The 18935-nt window shown below is 47.8% G+C and overlaps 8 protein-coding genes across 8 annotated transcripts; 3 read left to right on the top strand and 5 right to left on the bottom strand.

The window, feature by feature from the left end:
* Positions 1–2737: 2737 nt before the first annotated feature.
* On the bottom strand, positions 2738–2986 carry N7487_006832 (uncharacterized protein; the record flags this gene model as incomplete). The annotated part of the gene is made up of 1 exon (XM_056874579.1): positions 2738–2986. One exon carries the CDS (start codon positions 2984–2986, stop codon positions 2738–2740), a length of 249 nt encoding a protein of 82 aa, XP_056732299.1.
* A 715-nt stretch (positions 2987–3701) lies between these two features.
* Positions 3702–3920, bottom strand: N7487_006831 (uncharacterized protein; the record flags this gene model as incomplete). The annotated part of the gene is made up of 1 exon (XM_056874578.1): positions 3702–3920. The coding sequence occupies one exon, from the start codon at positions 3918–3920 to the stop codon at positions 3702–3704; it is 219 nt and encodes a 72-aa protein (XP_056732298.1).
* A 1960-nt stretch (positions 3921–5880) lies between these two features.
* Positions 5881–7239, bottom strand: N7487_006830 (uncharacterized protein; the record flags this gene model as incomplete). Its single annotated transcript, XM_056874577.1, has 2 exons — positions 5881–6527; positions 6579–7239. 2 exons carry the CDS (start codon positions 7237–7239, stop codon positions 5881–5883), a joined length of 1308 nt encoding a protein of 435 aa, XP_056732297.1.
* Positions 7240–7908: 669 nt separating this feature from the next.
* Positions 7909–9306, top strand: N7487_006829 (MFS transporter; the record flags this gene model as incomplete). The annotated part of the gene is made up of 1 exon (XM_056874576.1): positions 7909–9306. The coding sequence occupies one exon, from the start codon at positions 7909–7911 to the stop codon at positions 9304–9306; it is 1398 nt and encodes a 465-aa protein (XP_056732296.1).
* A 1480-nt stretch (positions 9307–10786) lies between these two features.
* Positions 10787–12839, top strand: N7487_006828 (vezatin family protein; the record flags this gene model as incomplete). The annotated part of the gene is made up of 5 exons (XM_056874575.1): positions 10787–10835; positions 10890–11083; positions 11140–11621; positions 11677–12128; positions 12181–12839. The coding sequence occupies 5 exons, from the start codon at positions 10787–10789 to the stop codon at positions 12837–12839; spliced, it is 1836 nt and encodes a 611-aa protein (XP_056732295.1).
* A 416-nt stretch (positions 12840–13255) lies between these two features.
* N7487_006827 (proliferating cell nuclear antigen) lies at positions 13256–14600 on the top strand (the record flags this gene model as incomplete). The annotated part of the gene is made up of 5 exons (XM_056874574.1): positions 13256–13283; positions 13622–13662; positions 13727–14156; positions 14231–14517; positions 14583–14600. 5 exons carry the CDS (start codon positions 13256–13258, stop codon positions 14598–14600), a joined length of 804 nt encoding a protein of 267 aa, XP_056732294.1.
* Positions 14601–16044: 1444 nt separating this feature from the next.
* On the bottom strand, positions 16045–16900 carry N7487_006826 (uncharacterized protein; the record flags this gene model as incomplete). The annotated part of the gene is made up of 2 exons (XM_056874573.1): positions 16045–16619; positions 16696–16900. 2 exons carry the CDS (start codon positions 16898–16900, stop codon positions 16045–16047), a joined length of 780 nt encoding a protein of 259 aa, XP_056732293.1.
* A 531-nt stretch (positions 16901–17431) lies between these two features.
* Positions 17432–18700, bottom strand: N7487_006825 (uncharacterized protein; the record flags this gene model as incomplete). The annotated part of the gene is made up of 4 exons (XM_056874572.1): positions 17432–17594; positions 17656–18286; positions 18346–18475; positions 18527–18700. 4 exons carry the CDS (start codon positions 18698–18700, stop codon positions 17432–17434), a joined length of 1098 nt encoding a protein of 365 aa, XP_056732292.1.
* Positions 18701–18935: the final 235 nt, after the last annotated feature.

The raw sequence follows: 18935 nt of genomic DNA, 5'->3' as shown, positions 1-18935 counted from the left end.
AGGTCTTGGCGTGGCCATCTAGATTTTTAGTCACCAAGTCTGTTACAAAATGTTCCAGAATCTAGCCTTACCAGGGGCATCGGGTCATTTATAGAAACCAGGGGTACAGGGAGGCTTGCCAAGGGCTATTTATCCAAAACGCTTAGTGCGATGCTTGGTCAGTCTGTTCCAATTAAATATGACCACACATCAAGTGGGGGCTCGGGATTTGGACCCTGAATACTACCTACATCCCCTTTTGGCAATTCTCCTCCGATTGAAAAAAAAAAGGATGAACAAATCCCGCGTTTTGACATCTCCTTTACTCCATATATAACGATCGTCCCTATTTGCTACGTAGTATTCATCTGGATGGGGTTGAAACAGTGCTGTCGCCATGTCAAACTAGACACGGGCCGTGGGAGTGCCGCTTAGGTTGCTAAGAACTCATTAAAAATGAGTACATAGAATGATGAACTTAATTCCGGTCAAGTAGACGGGAAGCTCTATCTCCAATATCCCATACTTGTTTATAGTCGATATAGCAATGGAAAGGACTGGAAATTTAATGATCGGATAAGAGCGCGATATATATACCTAAATAGGAATGTTGCGCGGACCCTCTCCGCTGAATCAGGGTAGATTTTTGATTGGCTCCACTTGAAGTAGCGTCTTGGCACCTGCCTGTTGCCTCGGTCCCTTCACTGCATCCATTCTATACCACCATAATTGCGCCTAAATCAAGGAGAATAATGGGAAGGTCCCTGATAACTAACACCGCTGATGCTTCTGCTCTTGGTGGCCCACCGATCTCTACAAATTTTGTAACGACTCAGGATGTTCATGCAGTAACTGCGTCAAGCCCACCAAAACCTACCTGGCATTGGTGAACCTCACGAGATTACAATTTTTTCAATAAACAATGTATTAAACCACTATTTACTAATAGCCACCTATACTATTATGCTGGCTTTCTAATAAATCCCTCGCCGCCTGGGCCTGCTGCTCTGCTTCCAAATCCTTGGCATGTCTGGCCTGTAGCTGTTGCAATTTCTTAGAAAAAGCATCTATCCTTTTTACCATCTTCCTATTTGCCGAGAGAGGTGAAAGAATTGAGCCCCTTGATCCAAGAATCGATTTCCCATTTCTTGGGATAGTTACAGCTGATTTATATACCTGGGACTTCTTTAGAGTGGCCCTCACTAAATCAAGCTCTTGGGCTAAGAGCGCATTTGTATCCATACTTCGTTGTATATGACTTTTCACCCTTTGAGATTGATACTCCATTTGCTCAATATCATTAATAAGCTTAGCCTTAAGCTTATTAACCCGCTGAGTTGTATCTAACGGCGAATTGGTGATAGAGCTTGGAATATCTGGGGTGGCGGGGTAAGGCCCTAAGGGACCCTTGAGCATCAAGATCCCTTTGGCGTGGACTAAGCACAACCTCCGGATCTAGGGGGTATATACCCCTAGATTTAAAAGAAGATCGGTTAGTTCTTTAGGTTAATTCTTGTTCTCTAACTCCATGAATCATCCGTAAAAAAATCTCGTTTTTTTGCTCACATTTCCACCCCACATAACAACCTCACTATTTTCCTTTCGGAAATAGAGTTTTAAGCATTGGAATTCTTGGCCGTCTAGCGGTTGACAAAGGTGTGTAGTAGAGGGTAGAAAATATAAAGGAATAATGAATTGTTCTTCGAAAAAAGTGATAAATTCAATAGTCATATCATATTGGGGCCATGGTTATCCATTAAAAGAAGGCTTAGCCTACCCCTTTTAACCCTTTCTTTTGAAGCTTCATGAAAGGAATAGAGCCATTGAAGTGCAGTTTCATCGTCAATCTACCCGTTAGGGGTAGGCTTAAATCGAAAATCAGAGGTTTGAATATTCTCGTCTGTCAGATACCAACGTTCCCGGGATTTGTAGAGTTGCATTCGAGGAGAGAAAATCCCAAGACAAATTCTATAAGCTACGAAGATCCATCTGGGTTAAAATCAAGTGGAAAAATATCGTAACGGTAGATCAGACATTACTTTCAAGGAGATTGTTCCCGGATACCCAGAGATGACTTTACTCGTTTGTGTGACCGCAAGAATTTCGCAGAAAGCAAACTCAGGGGAGCCTGAAAGAGGTAGGAGGACTGTTTCATCAATTAGAAACACAGATACGGAGATTAAATTTTACGGGTACAGTATTCAAACCGACGATGTTGTTATTCGTTGTCGCGCCCCGGCTTTCAATTGCCCGAGGATCCAAGCGCCAAGTATTAGTAGGCTAGTTTCTCGGAGGAGCAATCAAATTAGCGAGTTTCACCGTCGCTATGTTTCAAGTATATATTATGGTAAAGGCAAATCAACATGGTTATACATACCAAGAGACCTACAAGTGAATCAGAGTCATTGTCAACCTTCCTCTGCTAATGTGCCTGAGACAGTAGCTTTTCTCGCATGTCGGAACCGTAATGTAAGATCTGAGTGAGGGCTGCTATAGAGCTCGATTCCCTGCTTCGTTCGGCGTTAGTGCGCTATTGTGATGGTCTGCAGTGGTCTGTGATGGGGATGGGTGTCGACCAATCCCATCCTAAAGCCCCTCCGTCAGGACACGCAAAAAGGCTAGCTCAGAACTGTGACTTGAAGGGTCATCCATATGCGGTTTGCACGGGATGAATTGACCCGACATTTTCTCCTTTAAAGGCGCGTCTAGTTGTAAATTAACGACAATCAATCTCTAACGTGTGCGCTGTTCTCGCAGGCTAGGCAGCTTGGTCATCCGTAGGTGGGCTCTCCAATATTACTGTGTCTGCCTTGCTGTTTTCATCATCCTCAGAGCGCTTGTCAACACTCATCTCGGCTGAACCCCACTCATCATCGCTGATCGGTCCAGGCCTTTCTGTTTCTCCTTCGAACTCCTCCCATTCTTCGTCACTTGCCGTGTCATGTTCCACCCGGCTGATCGATTGCTTCCCTAATTCAGATCCCTCCGAGTACGCGTACATCACCATTTCTCGCAGGGTCGACTCATCCAGAGACCATCCACGAGTATGATATATATTTTTTGCAACGGTGAAAAGTCGTTCCGCACCAGCTTCTGTAGCCGGAATAGAGAGTAGATCTCGAGCCAGTCGAGTGAGAACAGGTCATTTGCGTTGATAGTATTTCTAGTAAGCGCTTAGCGAGATATTAACAGCACCTGTTATGTGTCAGTATTCAACGTGTAAAACACTGAGCAGTCTTTCAGACCTTCACGGACATATTAATCAACTTCATCTTGCCCACTCTTTGGACTACCTGCAAGGCCAGGTAGTGGGTGCAGAAGCTGGTCAAGTCCTAACAACTGCGGAGAGCAAGACAGTCCATCCACGCAAGACAAACTCGTGGGTATTTCCGGTCGGTACTGTAGGTAAAAGATCCTCAGATACTCGATGTAGCGGTCGGGTTGGTCCAAACCTTACAATGGTGTGGTCTTATCGAATCAAGACACTGTATATTGGGGAGCAACGAAAGTCCCAGGGCCATATATAACCCCCTTCTCTTTGCTTCTGCGACATTAGTTAGATTTCAAGTGCTTACCTATTGTATTGTTCTATGGGATTTGTGGTGTGGGCGATATGGGCGATTAAGCGGCGTGAGTCGGCCAGACTTGAGCTCTGCCACCTGGTCAAAGTGTTTCCACATCTTTGCGGAACGCGACTCAACCGATAATCTGAATTTATATCTTCAATTTTTGGTCAGCTGCTTTCCATAGTCGGTCTCCAGCCACCACGATAAGAATTCGTTCTCCTGGTCGGAGTCGTAGAGCACCCAATCTCGGCGGTCTGGTGCAAACCTTGTGAGTTTTGCCGGGGAGCTTCCGGGTCGGTGGCTTTCCGTATAGTATTTAAACGGTGTCTTCTGTAAAATTGATGCTGGAGCGCGCAGGTTCAGATCTGGAGCCATCTTTGGCGATCGGCATCTCCATGACGTCCGAATGGATCAATACAAGAATTCTCGTTGAATGCAGACGTGGCTGTCTTGTACGGGAGTTCCTCTTCTATATACTGCTTACCCGGTATGTACGCTGGGAACTGCGGAGTTGCCATCAGCGTCAGCGGTCGGTACGGAGTGCCAGTCTGCCGGAAGACCACCCTCAAGTCTCCCCGGTTCAGATGTCCCATCCGGGCACACGGTGTCACAACGCTTCGGCGGCCTGGTCCACTCCTTTTCACGCTTTTTCTTCAAGTATCATAGCTTAACCACCGAGTTCAAAGGTTGACGCGCATTCTACGTCACTTGACTACTGAGGGTCGTCGACGTCCATGGCCACCACCTGCGGTTCCAGGGAATCTGCATTGCCATGGGTCGCCGGTGCCCTCACCAGTTGGACTCGCTCTCGAGATCTTCTGCTCACATGACACCGGGTCATCTCTGATGTTCAACAATGTTGGCATAGTAATTAAACCGCCCACTTCTGTCAAGGAAAAGATGTTGCATGGCATTTGGCAGAGAGTGCTCGGGACAGCTACCCACATGGCCATGATGCCCACGACGTTACCTAGATTTGATCTGCTTCAAGCCATGGACTACACCTTGGAAGAGCTGAATGAACAACTGTCAGAGTTTGGAATACTAGAAGATACCGTTGAGGATGCATACCCAAGTCTTGCCCTGCAAAGCTACTACATGAAGAAAGCAGTCAAATTCCCAGCCTCAACCTCTTGGGAGCATGTTTTCTAGCTACCAGATAATATTGACCTGGAAATATCGGGGTCTGTACCGGAGTGTACTTGGAAAGCCACTCAATTATACGAACCCGCTTGGTATCGGTCTCGGGAAGATTTGTTCAAGTAGTGTGCAAGGAGGGATTTGTCTACTGTTGTCTGACGGGATTAGAATCATGTTTTGAGCATGATCGAAATTCCTCCTGGGGACTTGGCGTACAATTGAGCGTGTTCAGTATTGTGACCAACAGTCAAGATGGGGCCCCAAGAACCTATCTAGTCTGGTCGGCCAACCATGTCATCTGAGATGGTTGGAGCCGCAATCTGGTTTTCGACGACATTGGCCATGCCTATAAAAATGGATCTTTGCCTTCTGGACGACGACTATCCTATAATAATCCCCTTGCGCATGTCTGGGCCCGCAACAAGCTTACCACGGCGCAACTTGATTCGCCGCTAATAGACGCAGAGTATATCGGTCGACAGTTCACTTCGCTGTCCCCGGTGGACTGGACGAAGCACGTGGCTCAAAACAGCATGCGAACAACGATGACAGTCGATTTGCCTGTGCTAACAGAATCGAGAGTCTCACATTCTAGTCTATTGCTTAGCGCTTGGACTCTGGCGGTCGCCTTTGTTGAAAAGTCCAACGACGTTGTCATTGCTAACGAGGTTGGTGGCTGGGTCAACTGTTTCCCTGGAGATGCAGGCCCTGTTCAACGCGGATATGGTGGGGGTAGAGAAGTTTTGCAACTGTTTGGTTGTCTTCGGTCCCTCTTGTTAGACTTCATTTTGCTCCAAGCGGATTGGATCAAACCACAATCGAGATGCACTCGGATCTAACGGAGCTAGTTCAGGACAACGAAAAGTTTCTCGAGGCAGTTAGAAACATGACCTCGATTGAACCTTGGGTTCAGGGCCCCGGGTATAATCCATACTCCGCATGAAGTTGTGCTATAACTGCGGCCGGAACAGGGTGACCGTCAGCTTTTCTAAGAAATTGTTCCCGGAGCACAATCGGGGAGGACTCCGGTATTGAGCTCGTCAAGCGCGGATCTGGACTGGCTAAAAGAAATTGAAGACCATCTAAAAGGACCAACAAAAAGACATCACAACGCCGGGGCCAACTATTCTCGTGTATAGCGATATAAAAAGCGCCCTTTTCCCAAAGAGTATCTTTATCGATACCGTGGTATTATCTATAAAAGCATCGCCATTGCATTCTCTCCCTCCTGAAACTCAACAAGCATTTCTCGAACGCATCTCGTCATTTCATCCTGATAACCCTGCTCCCTGATTATAAATGGATTGCCTGAAACCCTCGACTTCTCCAAATAAGCTCTCTCATTTAGTACCGGACGCCCATTTCTCAGAAAGTGGGATGCCAGATAATACAGTGAGAGACTATTTGCAATAAGGAGGTTTCCCGCACTCAATTCATACTGGTGCTGGGATCGTCCTCGAAACTGCTCCCACGACATATGCCATGTTTGCAATGCCCCCTCTAGGGCAGACAGATCAACGGGAAGTAGTGAAGTTTGAGCTTCCAGCAGCAGTGAGTGAATTGCCAAAATCAACAGATTCATGCCGAATTTGGTTAGATTTGACTCCGATGGAGACTGTCTGACCATGAGCCCCTTGACAGAGGACAAGAAACAGCTAGACGGATCTTGCGCTGGGAGCGCAGCCCACAATGAGGCGGAACAAGCGTTCCAGCTTTGATCATCACAGGGAAAAGAGGCGCGTGTATCTGTCGGTAGAAGAAGTGGCTTACTGCCACATAGAACGGATTGATAGCAATCCACTGTGAAGACGCCCCAAAGCACTCTCTTCTTGCACTCTTTTTCTATCCATGGTTGCCATGAATGTGCATTCCGTACAGCTTTTGAGCACTCACCATGGATTTTGAGAAGCCCTGCTTGCCGTATGGTTGCGACAAGGAGTGGGTGTAGGAGCCGCGACGCAGCGCGTTCCGCTGCACTTTCCCCGTTTGCCATACTTGCAAGCTGGAAAAGCACTACGGCTTGAAGCTCTTCAAGTTTCGGGGACGTTTTGTCGCAATGAAGACAGCATTTGGCGAGTAGGGATGATAGGGACCCATGAATAAGCCTCGCATCTGATTTCGATGTTGCACCATTTTCAAACCCAGCTCCTATGAAACAGACCGCTCTGACAAGCACCGCGGGGGACAAGGCCAAGCAGAAGGTCGGAATGTGCAGTATAGGAAAGAAAGGGTGGAAATGGGCGAAGAAGAGCCTGGCATATGTTTCTAATCGATATATGGGCACGGTTCCCGGGCCTTCTAGTTCCAGGACGTAGTCCGCAGGAAGTCGAAAATTGTCTGGGCATAGATACCCCACATTAATGGCGATCTCCGGGCCGCCGATTTCATATGTCGATCCACCGGTGCGATGTTGCGGCAGGCTGTGATCACCGACTACCGAGGGATTATCTTGTGGTGTCCAAGTGAAGGAGCTCATATCGACGCAATTTTCAAGGTCAGCTAACTGGGCTAGAAAATCGACCTCGTCCGGTGAGCAACTGTCGAGGAATGACATATCGACAGATTGTTCATCGAATACTGCTACGTCTGGGACTTTGTAAGGCCCATCCTCACTCCCGGTTTGCGGTGATGGAGGGGAATTAATCCCCTTGGTTCTTCGCACGCGCTTCTTGCGTTCCGCCCTCACGCAAGTCCACCCCCTTTGCAGGCATCGAGAACATGGCGGATTTGTTCTGTTAAGGTCACATCGAAGCTTCGATTCCGAACATGCGATACAGCTTCTGTTCATTGTCCCGGATCGGCTAGTACAGGGCAACGGGAATATAATGATCTCGGGGATTCGCGGTGGGAGGGGAGATACAGGAGGAAATCCCTGTTTCCCATTTCCACCCGACTTAGCCGCGCCCGATTGTGGCGTTTTGGGGGCGCTCACCTTTCAATTCCTTTCAAACCTTCAAAGTGCCCTGGCCAAGTGTACGGTCTCATTTGCTGACGTCTAAGGCTGCTTATTGCTGCCTCGCGGGTTTTTCTCCCAAATCCCCGTAGTCCCGAAATCCCCGAAATCCCGAATCCTCGAGACCATGCAATTAACTACTTACCTACTTACCTACTTATTATATTAAATAGCCCTGCTCAACACAATGTTTTTTTATATTCAGATTCAACAGACAAGCAGCATTCTACAAGGAACGAAAAGAAAGAAAAAATCAAATTCCAAATCATCATGTCTGAGACAAAATCGATCGAGTTACCGTCCACATCAACCATTCGAACGTGGTTTGATCGCTTCTGCTTTGTTCAGAAACGTCGAGATCCAACAACTCACTCTCCATGGCAAAAGCGAAGCATAGTTGTGATCATTACCCTATCTGCCTTTACTGCGCCATTTGCGTCCTGCATCCTCTTCCCGTCCTTCACGACCCTCGTGGACCACTTCCATACAACGGAGACCAAAGTTGCCCTGACAACAACTGTCTTCCTCCTAGGTCTTGCAGTTGCTCCTTTGTGGTGGAGCACACTAAGCCAACAATATGGTCGCCGACCTGTGCTGGTTTTCAGCTTCCTGCTATCGACTATCGCCGTGATCATCTGCGCTGTGTCCAATTCGCTTCCCTTGATTACCGTGTTCCGCCTCATCGAAGCACTCGGCTGTTCATCAGCTCAGAGTGTTGGAGCAGGTGTTATCAGCGATGTATTCACTCCGACCGAGCGTGGTTCAGCTCTAGGGTGGTTCTATCTCGGAACCCTGATTGGGCCCATGATTGCCCCGATTATCGGAGGTGCCATTCAAGTATGGCTTGGCTGGAGAGCAAACCTGTACTTCATGGCCATCTTCACATTCAGCACGGCGATGCTTACGATGTTATGTCTTCCAGAGACACTGGTGAAACCTCCCACTGAGAACAAGGAAAAGCTACAATGGCACCAAGTAATCTCGCGTGATGCCCTTGCCCCCTTGGCAAAGTTGAGACTATTGGCAGTTCCTTCGGTCGCTTTAACAATCGCCTATGTCAGCATCTGCTTTGCTAGTCTCTACTGCTTCAACACTACCCTTCCCTATGCATACTCAGCAGCACCCTATAACTTCTCTGCCATCGAAATTGGTCTCTGCTATATCAGCAATTGCCTCGGATACGCCATTGGAAGCGTTGTCGGCGGAAAGTTGAGTGATGCCAAACTGCGTCAATATCAGTTGAGCCACGGTGGAGAGATTCGCCCAACCGAAAGAATCAAGACTGTATGGTACGGCGTTGGCTTTGTGCCGGCAGGTCTACTGATCTATGGCTGGTTGGTTGAGAAACAAGTATTCTGGGTTGCTCCCCTCGTCGGAGCATTCCTATTTGGACTCGGACTCATGCTTGTCACTTCGACAGTCATGCCTTTCCTTGTTGATGTCAAGCCGGGTGCTGGTGCCTCAGTTGTTGCTGATTTGAATTTGGTCCGGAATATTCTGGCTGCTATTGGCACCGTGCTGTCGCCGATCGCGGTGGGAAATATTGGATTTGGATGGTGGATGACAATTTTGGCAATAATCTGCTCCTTGTCGGTTGGTTTTGTGGTGATCGTTGTATGGAGAGATTCTGCTGAACAAAAGACGTCGGATGTCGAAAGTGCAGTCTGAATTCGTCTGGCTTTATGAGGACCTTCCATTTATTATGACATGACATTAGATGCGCGTTGAACGAAAATAGACTATAGAATATACTTAATCAATATGACAATATACACCATACTCTGATACATATATCTTCCCCCTAGTAGTGTCATTGTCTCTAAAAAGTGGTGGATGATGGGAACAGTAAGTATATCCATGTCCGTTTTACTAGACCAGCTTAGCAATTAACCCGAGAAATTGCTGGTTCTGACTTTGATATGAAGGTAGCACGTAGTCCAAGCAAACCCTAGCATCAACAGCGAAAAAACAATGACTTCAACCCCTTACTTGCTAGAGATTTGTACCTGCTAATCTTCCTTGGGGGCCAACTTCTCGTACCCCTGGCAATTCCGCATGACTGGGAGGATAGCAAGGCAGGCGATATCCTGCGAAACATCATCCTGGTTGGGTCGGAAGTTAAATATTTGAATCGATGATCTGGTCCTGAATATCTGGAATATACTGGTCCAAGAGTGAAACACTTGTGATGACATACAGATGTACACCATGCACGGAGTATCGCAGTGGTCCAACCATGACAACCCATACATTAGAGTTACCCCCATCGTTACCCTGGCTTGAAGATTGTTTGCGCTCTTATTTGGGCAGTGCTCTGTATGGCCTCTGTCTACAACCCGTGGACCGGGACTTTGATTATCGTATCCGTTTGGTCCGAGACAATATCAGAGACATTGTGTTTCATCTATGTTTGAGATAGCTGTCTCTTTGCATATAATGTTATCATACGGAGTACAAATCTCGGTCATCGCAGCTATTTCGAAGATAGTCATTCACTTTTAGTTCAAAAAAAGAAAAAAAAAAATCAAAATCAAAACAGAAGCATGATCGTCATTCTAGAAGGATCATGGATGGTGATCTCTCCTCAAAATGGACACATGTGGATGCCAGATCTACCAGGCTTGAAAATTATATTGGATGACTCAGCACTATGTGCATAACCCTGAAAATGCATAAAACTGGCAAGAGAACTGGCTTACATGCAGCTTACGGCCAACTCAGTGAGATGTACGGAGTACTCCGTACATTAAACCTTGATCTCCATTAACCAGATTGGCTGGAAACTAGATATGTACATGTATGTTGTACATCGTAGTTTGATGTATCATCTAATCTCCTTTAAATTAAATATAGACACCCTTACATTGTTAAATCAAAGCATCGCCAGGAACAGATAAGTGGGTCATGTCTAAATTAGCCTCTCGTGACCGGGAGACCTCCTTTCCCCGGACGTGCCTCAACGTGGCCCCAGGCATTTCCAACATTGAGCATTTACATATTCTTTACTGATCGGTACTCTTCCTTTTCTGTCTGCCTGGCGCCTACCCTTCTGCGACATGGGTCTGTAAGCGCCTGTCTCATCACCTGTTTTACGTCACCCCTCGCCCACCTTCTCCGCTCTCCTGGCATTGCGGCATGATCCCACAACATGGAATCAATCGTGTATGAGAACTCGCCTTTGGCCGAATATTTGGAAGGTGAGCTATCTCCATGGTACCCGAAGAATTTAAACCAACTGACACCCTTGCCAGGGGAGGGTGGAAACGAAGAGAGCTGGCCCGTGGAGGAGAATCACAGCGACGATGATCATACCCGTTCCTCAAACTTTGCCCCTCGAGGGGCTTCCAAATTCCAGAATCGCGTTCGAAACAAGCTACCAAAGCCTCTAAATCTACGAGGCACACCGCAGGGGCAACTAATCGGGAAACTATACGACACCTGCTCGGTACGACCCCTCGTCTACGGCAGCAGGGTATCGTGCTGACACTTCTTCTCATCTAGTCCGCCCTGAACGTGCGATTGGCACGAAGCGACAACGAACGATTTTTGGAACAATTTGGCTACGTTATTGTCGCATCGCAACTATTAAACGAACACAGCGCTCCTTCCTACACATCCGCGGCAGATGTCCTATCTGCAAAGCAACCCTCCGCTCTCCCATCCCTATCTACAACTTTTGGAATTCAAGGCGCCATCGTCACAGCCGCCACATCCTTTTCTATCGCTTGGTTATTACATTGGAGCCGTTCAAGGACTGGGTCAGGACTCAGTCTCAAGAAAGTTGGAGTGCTTCTGATACTTGTACCCGCTGTCGGTGTTTTGTTTTATGCTTTCGCAAAACGGCAATGGTTGAAATATCTCCGGCACCAGGCTGTTGAGGCAGCTGGCGCTTTCATTGGAAACGCTCAGGGATTTGACTCTGCTGCGTCAGCTTCGGTGGTCTTCATTCAGGAGGTCGAGCTTGTCTCGAGAGGTTATCGGATGTAAGAACATGACGTTTTTGTTCGAGATTACAACAGGACTAACAAACTACCACAGAAGCACTCCTCTACCCCCCATCAGTCGGCTGGAGGATCTAGTACAAACGCGACGATGCTTGAGATTACGCAGAGCGGTCTCAGAATGCTTCTACTCCATGCTCGAGCGGTATATTCAATCCCAGAACACATTACGCCCACTTACCGATGACGGCAATCTTGCGAAATATTACGACATTTATGACATTGGACTGGAAGAACTCGAAGCGGTTGAGGCATCGCTGTCGCAGCGAGCCAACGAAGACCAGTACTCATTGCGTGCTCTGAGGGATCTATTTGGAAAACTGTATAGTGTGAGGAAGAGTGTGCTGTGCTGCTTGCTAGCCCTCAGCGCCGATGGCGGTGGCTCCGATATTGCTCGGTGGAGTTCTGCTGTCGAGGAAATGCGTGAGCTCGCTACGGTGACCGGCAACAGCATGCTAAAAATGACAGCAATTCTAAATGAAGAGGACCGTGAGTGATGGTTCCTGTTTTATGACACAAAGACGTTGGCTAATATGCGCAGGTGATACCATTCCTCCATCCCCATTACCTTCCGCCTCACCAAGCAAGGACCACCTACGTTCTCAATTTCGACGGCTCAACTCTTTGTCACAAGGGGTCCGTGCCTTGCATGCTAAAATGCACATTGCCAGCGAGGAGTCACATGCCAATCTAGAACGCGCAGACCCTGATGAGTTCGAAGCCAACCTCCTTACACAATATGACTCGATTGGCAGTGATCTTAGGGCTCTTCTCCAAGAGTGGGAAGCTGGTAAAGCCGCATTGGTAAACCAACATGATCGCCTGAGTGTCGGGGATCGCTCGCGGCCACCAAGTACTTTCTTATTACCCATGTCCCCCACCCCCAGCCTGGGAGGGTCTACGGCAGTTGAGGGCAGTCCAACGGATGCACTGAAAGCCCTGACTGGCGAGGGCCGGCCGGATCTGACCCACACCTATGATGATGAGGAAATTTTCGAAGCTGTTGTACTCCCAGCCTCGAGAAACAAGAGAATGTCTTTGACCAGAGACGAGCGTCTTGCACGTGTCCGAGAAGACCGTGCCAGACAGGCGATTGCCAGAGAAAAGGTAGATGCCAGCAATAATATGCTCAAGGAACTGGAAATGGTCATCAAGCAACGACCAGGAAATAACTCTGCAAAACGAGTTACCAGCATTTAAGACAAGGCCTGGATTTCTGTCTCATGCTTGATGCATTCCACACAGAATTCCTCTTCGTCTGCGCCATCCGGCACAGGTTTGACTTCGACCAGCGCTAGCAGCAGGGAAGTCATAAATTGATACCCACAACATGTACATATAGACGGGGCTCGGCGACACCGGCGTTTATTTGAGGACTATTGCCTCTTGCTTCTTGTTACATTGCTTATTACTTATTTCTTTTGTGCCATTATTATCTGTTCGTCTGTCTTTTAACTGGCTTTGGATGGCGGTTCTTTCGACACTCGTGTCTGTTGAGTGCGAGGATTAACCTCGACGTCTGTTTTTTTTTTCCAATTTGTACATAACAGTTGGCTCTTCTGCAAATGAAACATTCTTCCAATATCCATACTACTTGTACTTGTTGATCATTATCCATGGATATCCGCAAACCCTTACGGCGATGTATATGAAGGAGGCCTTATTGCCTTGACGCCTGAGGTATCAAACTTAACCCGAAAGGGACATATCGCCAAACGCGACCGCGTCTTCCCCACCCTCCAACGCGATCCTTATATTAGACGTGCTGCCTCTTTCATCTTCCTTCAAATACATACCCAATTCACTATCCTCATCTCCCTGCCACTTTCTTCACTTCGAAAACACACTATTTCACCTCTTCTTTCTTTACGACCCATTTTAAATACCCTAACACACACAAAACCATCAAGAGTAAGTCGGCCAACCCTCAAATCGAAAAGATTGTTGTGTGCGAAGAACCGACCAATTAACCCACTCTCTAGTGTTGGAAGCTCGATTGGAACAGGCCAGCCTTCTGAAGCGCGTATGTGATCTATACCACTCAACCAATTCAGTAATCGACAAATTACTAACACGGTTGTGTGTAGGTCGTCGACGCCATCAAGGATCTTGTCCAGGACTGCAACTTCGATTGCAATGACTCCGGAATCGCCCTTCAGGCCATGGACAACTCGCACGTTGCCCTAGTTTCCATGCTGCTCCGTGCCGAGGGCTTCTCCCCATACCGCTGCGACCGTAACATCGCCCTGGGCATCAACCTGCTCTCCCTGACCAAGGTGCTCCGCGCCGCCCAGAATGAGGACATCCTGACCCTCAAGGCTGAGGACTCACCCGATGCCGTCAACCTCATGTTCGAGAGCGCAGAGACAGACCGACTCAGCGAGTACGATATCAAGCTCATGGATATTGACCAGGAGCACCTGGCCATCCCTGAGACTGAGTACGCCGCCACCGTGGAGATGCCTTCCTCTGAGTTCCAGCGCATCTGCAGAGATCTCAACGCACTGTCCGAGTCTGGTAAGTAACTTTCCTCTTGAAGAAATACCCAAGCCCGGGTGGCACACAAAGTCTCATGCTAATTTCTTCCACAGTCGTAATTGAGGCCAGCAAGGAGGGCGTCAAGTTCTCCTGCCAGGGTGATATCGGTAACGGATCCGTCACCATCCGCCAACACACCAACGTCGACAAGCCCGACCAGAACGTCGTCATCAACCTCTCCGAACCCGTCGCCCTGACCTTCTCCCTTAAGTACCTCGTCAACTTCTGCAAGGCCTCCAACCTGTCTTCATCTGTCGTGCTGCACCTCTCCCAGGAAGTGCCTCTGCTTGTTGAGTACGGTCTGGGCAGTGGTCACCTCCGGTTCTACCTCGCTCCTAAGGTAAGTTCATGGTTGTTCAAAGGTCAACATCATTTGAAACCGAGCTAACGTGGGTTTGAACACAGATCGGTGATGAAGAGTAAACGAATCGTCTGGTGATTTGAGGGGATATGGGCAATGCTAAAAATGAAGCTCGATGATAATGGAGAGAACTTGGAGGAAATGTTCTTTCACTACATCCCTGATAACAGGGATTTTTAACAAGATGTTCACGATAATTTACACATTCAGCGGTCGAGGTTTCGACCTCGCAAATTTTTCTAAACACGCATCCTTCACTTAGAATTCAAAGATTTCGAACATAATCCAACACAATCCAACACAATTACGAGTAAAAGAAGATTCTTAGAATATTTCACCAGCCATTGCGCTAGCAAAAAAAAAATGTATATTTCATCATGACTTCATATATTTTATTATGTCCACCACTCTAAATAAAAGCCTCCATAAAACCTCAACACCAAACACAGAGACCGAAACCCAACGAGCCCGCAGGCAAAAGGACCCTAAGGAACCTCGCAAGGTCCACAACCCCACTAATCAGCAAGGTCGCCAAAAAAAAACTCTTCCCAGACACCCCCAAAAAAAGAACCAGGGGAGGAAACATAAACTGACCTTGAAAAAAAGAGGTGAAGCGCCATCCCCACCAGAATGATCGGAATCGAATGATACCATCCGCCTCTCCGAAGAGAAACAGAGCAAGGTATGCTGCGTATTGCACTAAAGTGTCATCACACACAATCTCCGCACCGACTCTCCCAAGGGGTCCAGGAGCAAGCCCCCGTCCCCCGATGTTTCTGATGTCAAGTGCAAGTGTGGGTAAGAAGTGATCTAGGATCACACCAGGCCCTCACGGGCAGTACCGACGCCGACGCGCGCGAACGAACGACGACGCGGGTTGGGGTTTGAAGATTCCTCCGAATTTCTCATTTGCAAGGGGGTCTCGCGAAGCTCTGGGCGGGACCCAGAGTCACGAGGACGGGCTGTGAAAGCTCGCCGTGTGTAGCAAAGAAACGCAGCATTGGTGGGGATGGCGCTTGAAGAGGGAAATTTGGTCGGCGGGTGGGTTTGCGGGTTTTATATTGCTGTCACGTGGGATGAGTCATCTGTGCGCTTGGCCTGTTTGGGAAGGTATAGGGCAGATGGTTTGGGATGTTGGGTTAGTTGTACTACGAAGGTCGGTTATGTTGCTTATTTTTGCGTGAGCTTGGATGTAACCTTGGAAGACTTTTGCTTTTGTATTGTCTAAGCTGGTTTTCGGCAATTCATGGCTGGAATCTAGCTTATACTCTCGGTTTAGGCCGACCCGCTCTGTTCAGCATCGCTTGGATACATAGATGCAGTGTACGACCGGACAATGGGGGTACAGTATGGTTCTTTTTATCGTATCCATTGTCTAATGGCGAGATGATTAAATACCTTGAAGATAGGAGATCTGGTGGTAATTCTCCGACATCACGAGAACTGTGCTTGGATATATATATATATACAAATGCCAGTCATAATCGAAAAAAAACCTTGGTGCTGCTAAATTTCCTCAAAAGCTCGAACGATATACGTCTTCCCTTGAACTTCTACTTTCTCCCCGGGAATTCTCCAAGATCCCACCCCCTCTCCATCAAACCCAACCACCATCGACGGCAGAGAACCCGCAGCTTCCCCGACCAAATACTTCTCCTTCCACCCCGACTCCCATTCTTCCCGCCTAGCACTAACATCAGCGCCCGACTTCTTAACAACCAGCTCACCAGATGCAGTCTTCTGCCGCGTATGAGTCTGCGTCTGGCTCAGCGCCAAATAAGTCCCCCAGATGCGACCGATAAAAGTCTTCGTAACCGTCACCTCTTCTTCTCCACTGCCGAGATCTCCATCATCCGACTCTAGCACCCATGAAAGACCTTTTTTAGGCCCCTCGGGGCCCTCTCTGAATGGCAATTCCCGCCATACCTCCTCATACTCCTTGTCAGGTGCACCAGGAAGATCATGACGAGGCATCGACCCCATCTCGAGACTATCGCCGTTTGGTAAGGGCACGAAAGTACCACAATCAACAGCCTCAAAGGCATTGCGAGAGTCAAGCTCGTGGGAGAAAGTCACCCGCACTATTGAGTTGGTTAAATGGTTGTTCCTGATCGTTTCACTGAATGCATCTTGTAGTAAAAGACATAGGTCACTTACAAGGCTCCTCGCTCTCGACAATCCTCTGTCCGGCAATTGCCCAATCTATTTTGCCCGTTGCCGTTTCTATCCGCAGATCAACGTACCAGTCCTTCACGGACATCACAATTGTATCGGTTGTTTCCTCGGCGGGCGTTATGAGCCATCGGAATGAGATTCGCTTGGAGAAGCGACAGGTAGATTGGTCGGGTTTGATACTGGCCATATTGTTTGTTGTAGGAATTCGGTGGATGGAGGTGGTGGACTATATTAGGTGGGAGTCGGAGCTAGTACCTTAAATAGATAGAGATATTCCGAACGAGATATGGGAAGCTAGATTAGGAATGTTGAAGAGAAAAAGACCGTCCTATCAAAGTAATTCTAAGGTTGCACATGTTATCTGAATGACATCCATGAATGGTACCTCCACTTGGGGTCTGAGTGTTGCCCCGCTTCTAAATTACCCCGTCTCTCCCTCCCCTTCTCATCTTCTCCACAGGGCCGTTATGGAGGACATGACTGGCCCCCCCCTTGGGGTACCCTAGCCGTCGAACAATACTTCATTGTAATTTGCCCCTTAATTTATAGGCAAGCATTTTACTAACCCCCGCATAGACAAACTGGGATTATTCCTTTTTACTACTTCTGAGAGCATGCAACTTGTGATCGGATATTATTTGACGTAATCTAGGACCTCACTAAACGGGGTTGCATCAAGCAAGCGAGCCAAGCACCACTTCTCTACGAGCATTCAGTATCATTCTATGTCCACAAAGTCGAGCTTACAACTCTGTCCTTTGGGCCTCGAAGAGATGATCTGATCTTCCAGCTTCATCGAAGCAGTCATATCCGAAGCCACCGTCGTCCGATAACGAGAATACACCTCCCGAAGCAGCATCTTCATCTCAACCAACGCAAGACTATAAACGGTATCAGTGATCAGCACCAGTAACCAGAGAATAAAGAAAGAAACCAACTTACTTTTTTCCCGTACAACCCCTCCCACCTGTGGCAAAAGAAAAGAAAAGCCTATTCCGCTCAACAGCTCCTTCCTCAACAAGCCAGCGATCAGGGTTGAAACGATCAGGCTCAGGGAAGACGCTGTCATTCACCCGATGTACCGAATAAGGCTGACAGCTAACAATAGTGTTCGCCGGAACGACAAACCCATCGATCTCCCTCCCACCAGCAGGTACGTAGCGAGGCAGCGACATTGGAATAGGCGGCGCACACCGCAGCGCCTCTTTAATGACAGCATCGAGATACACATAGCTATCCAAGGGTGCATTGGCCGGCGCAGTCGTAAGCTCTTTGTAAAGTTTATCCTGGAAACAGAGGTTCTGAGGCTGTGAGAGCTCCCACATTAAGAAACACAGACCATCGCCTGTTGTGTCGATGCCGGCGGCCATGTGGTCTTTGCATTCTGCGGCGGCTTGCATTATTTCCAAGTTTGATTCTTTGCGCTTGAGTTTTTCCATTAGGGAGTGGCTGTCGAGATCAGTCTGAGCGGCCATGTCTATCACGTATTGATTTGCTTTTGGGGAGCTGCGGGCGTGGAGGAATCTTGGGAAATAGGGTGCCAATAAAGGGAGGTAATACTCCAGTAAGTTTTCTTTTTTTTTTTTTAGCGTTATTCATCATAGGAGTATGGAAAATTTGGGCTGTGCCTACTTTGGAGACTTTGGTGATAGGTCAGTTCGTGCATGATTTCGTAGTCTTCGGCTACATTGAGAGATTTGAGGCCGCCGGGGCTGAACATGAAATGGGTGACACAGTCCAGGGCATAACAGTGAAGCAAAGACTAAGAATATTAGCATTTCTCATGTTGGATGCAATGTTCTTGACAACTCACATAAACATCCACGCTCTTTTGGCCAGCCTCGACACACTTAGATACAAACGTCACGGCTCGTTTGTGAATAACAGCCATGGGTTTTTCTTTCATGATGTTGGTCATGGCGTATCTATCGGCAAAGATGCGTTTTCTTTTGCTGTGCTGGTGGATGTCAGCACTCGAGTATTTCATTTATAGTAGGAACAAGCACCTCGTCTTTCAATAAAGTAGAAAACATTGTCCTAATCCTAAGTTAGCGTTTGCCAACTATTTCTCCGGTACAAATGCTTACTTGATCCTGAACTGCCTGAAAAGATCATAGTACTCAGTCTTGTCATATCCACTACCCCCCGAAGCATATATCTCTTTAATCGCATCCAGGCTGGTAAACGATAGTTCGTTAGGGCTTAGCCGGACAACAGGACCA

Source organism: Penicillium crustosum (assembly GCF_028827405.1).
Source record: "Penicillium crustosum strain IBT 35664 chromosome Unknown utg000002l_segment0_segment0, whole genome shotgun sequence".
NCBI lineage: Eukaryota > Fungi > Ascomycota > Eurotiomycetes > Eurotiales > Aspergillaceae > Penicillium > Penicillium crustosum.
The sequence above is the reverse complement of the archived record's forward strand: the minus strand, read 5'-3'. Positions and strand labels throughout refer to the sequence as shown.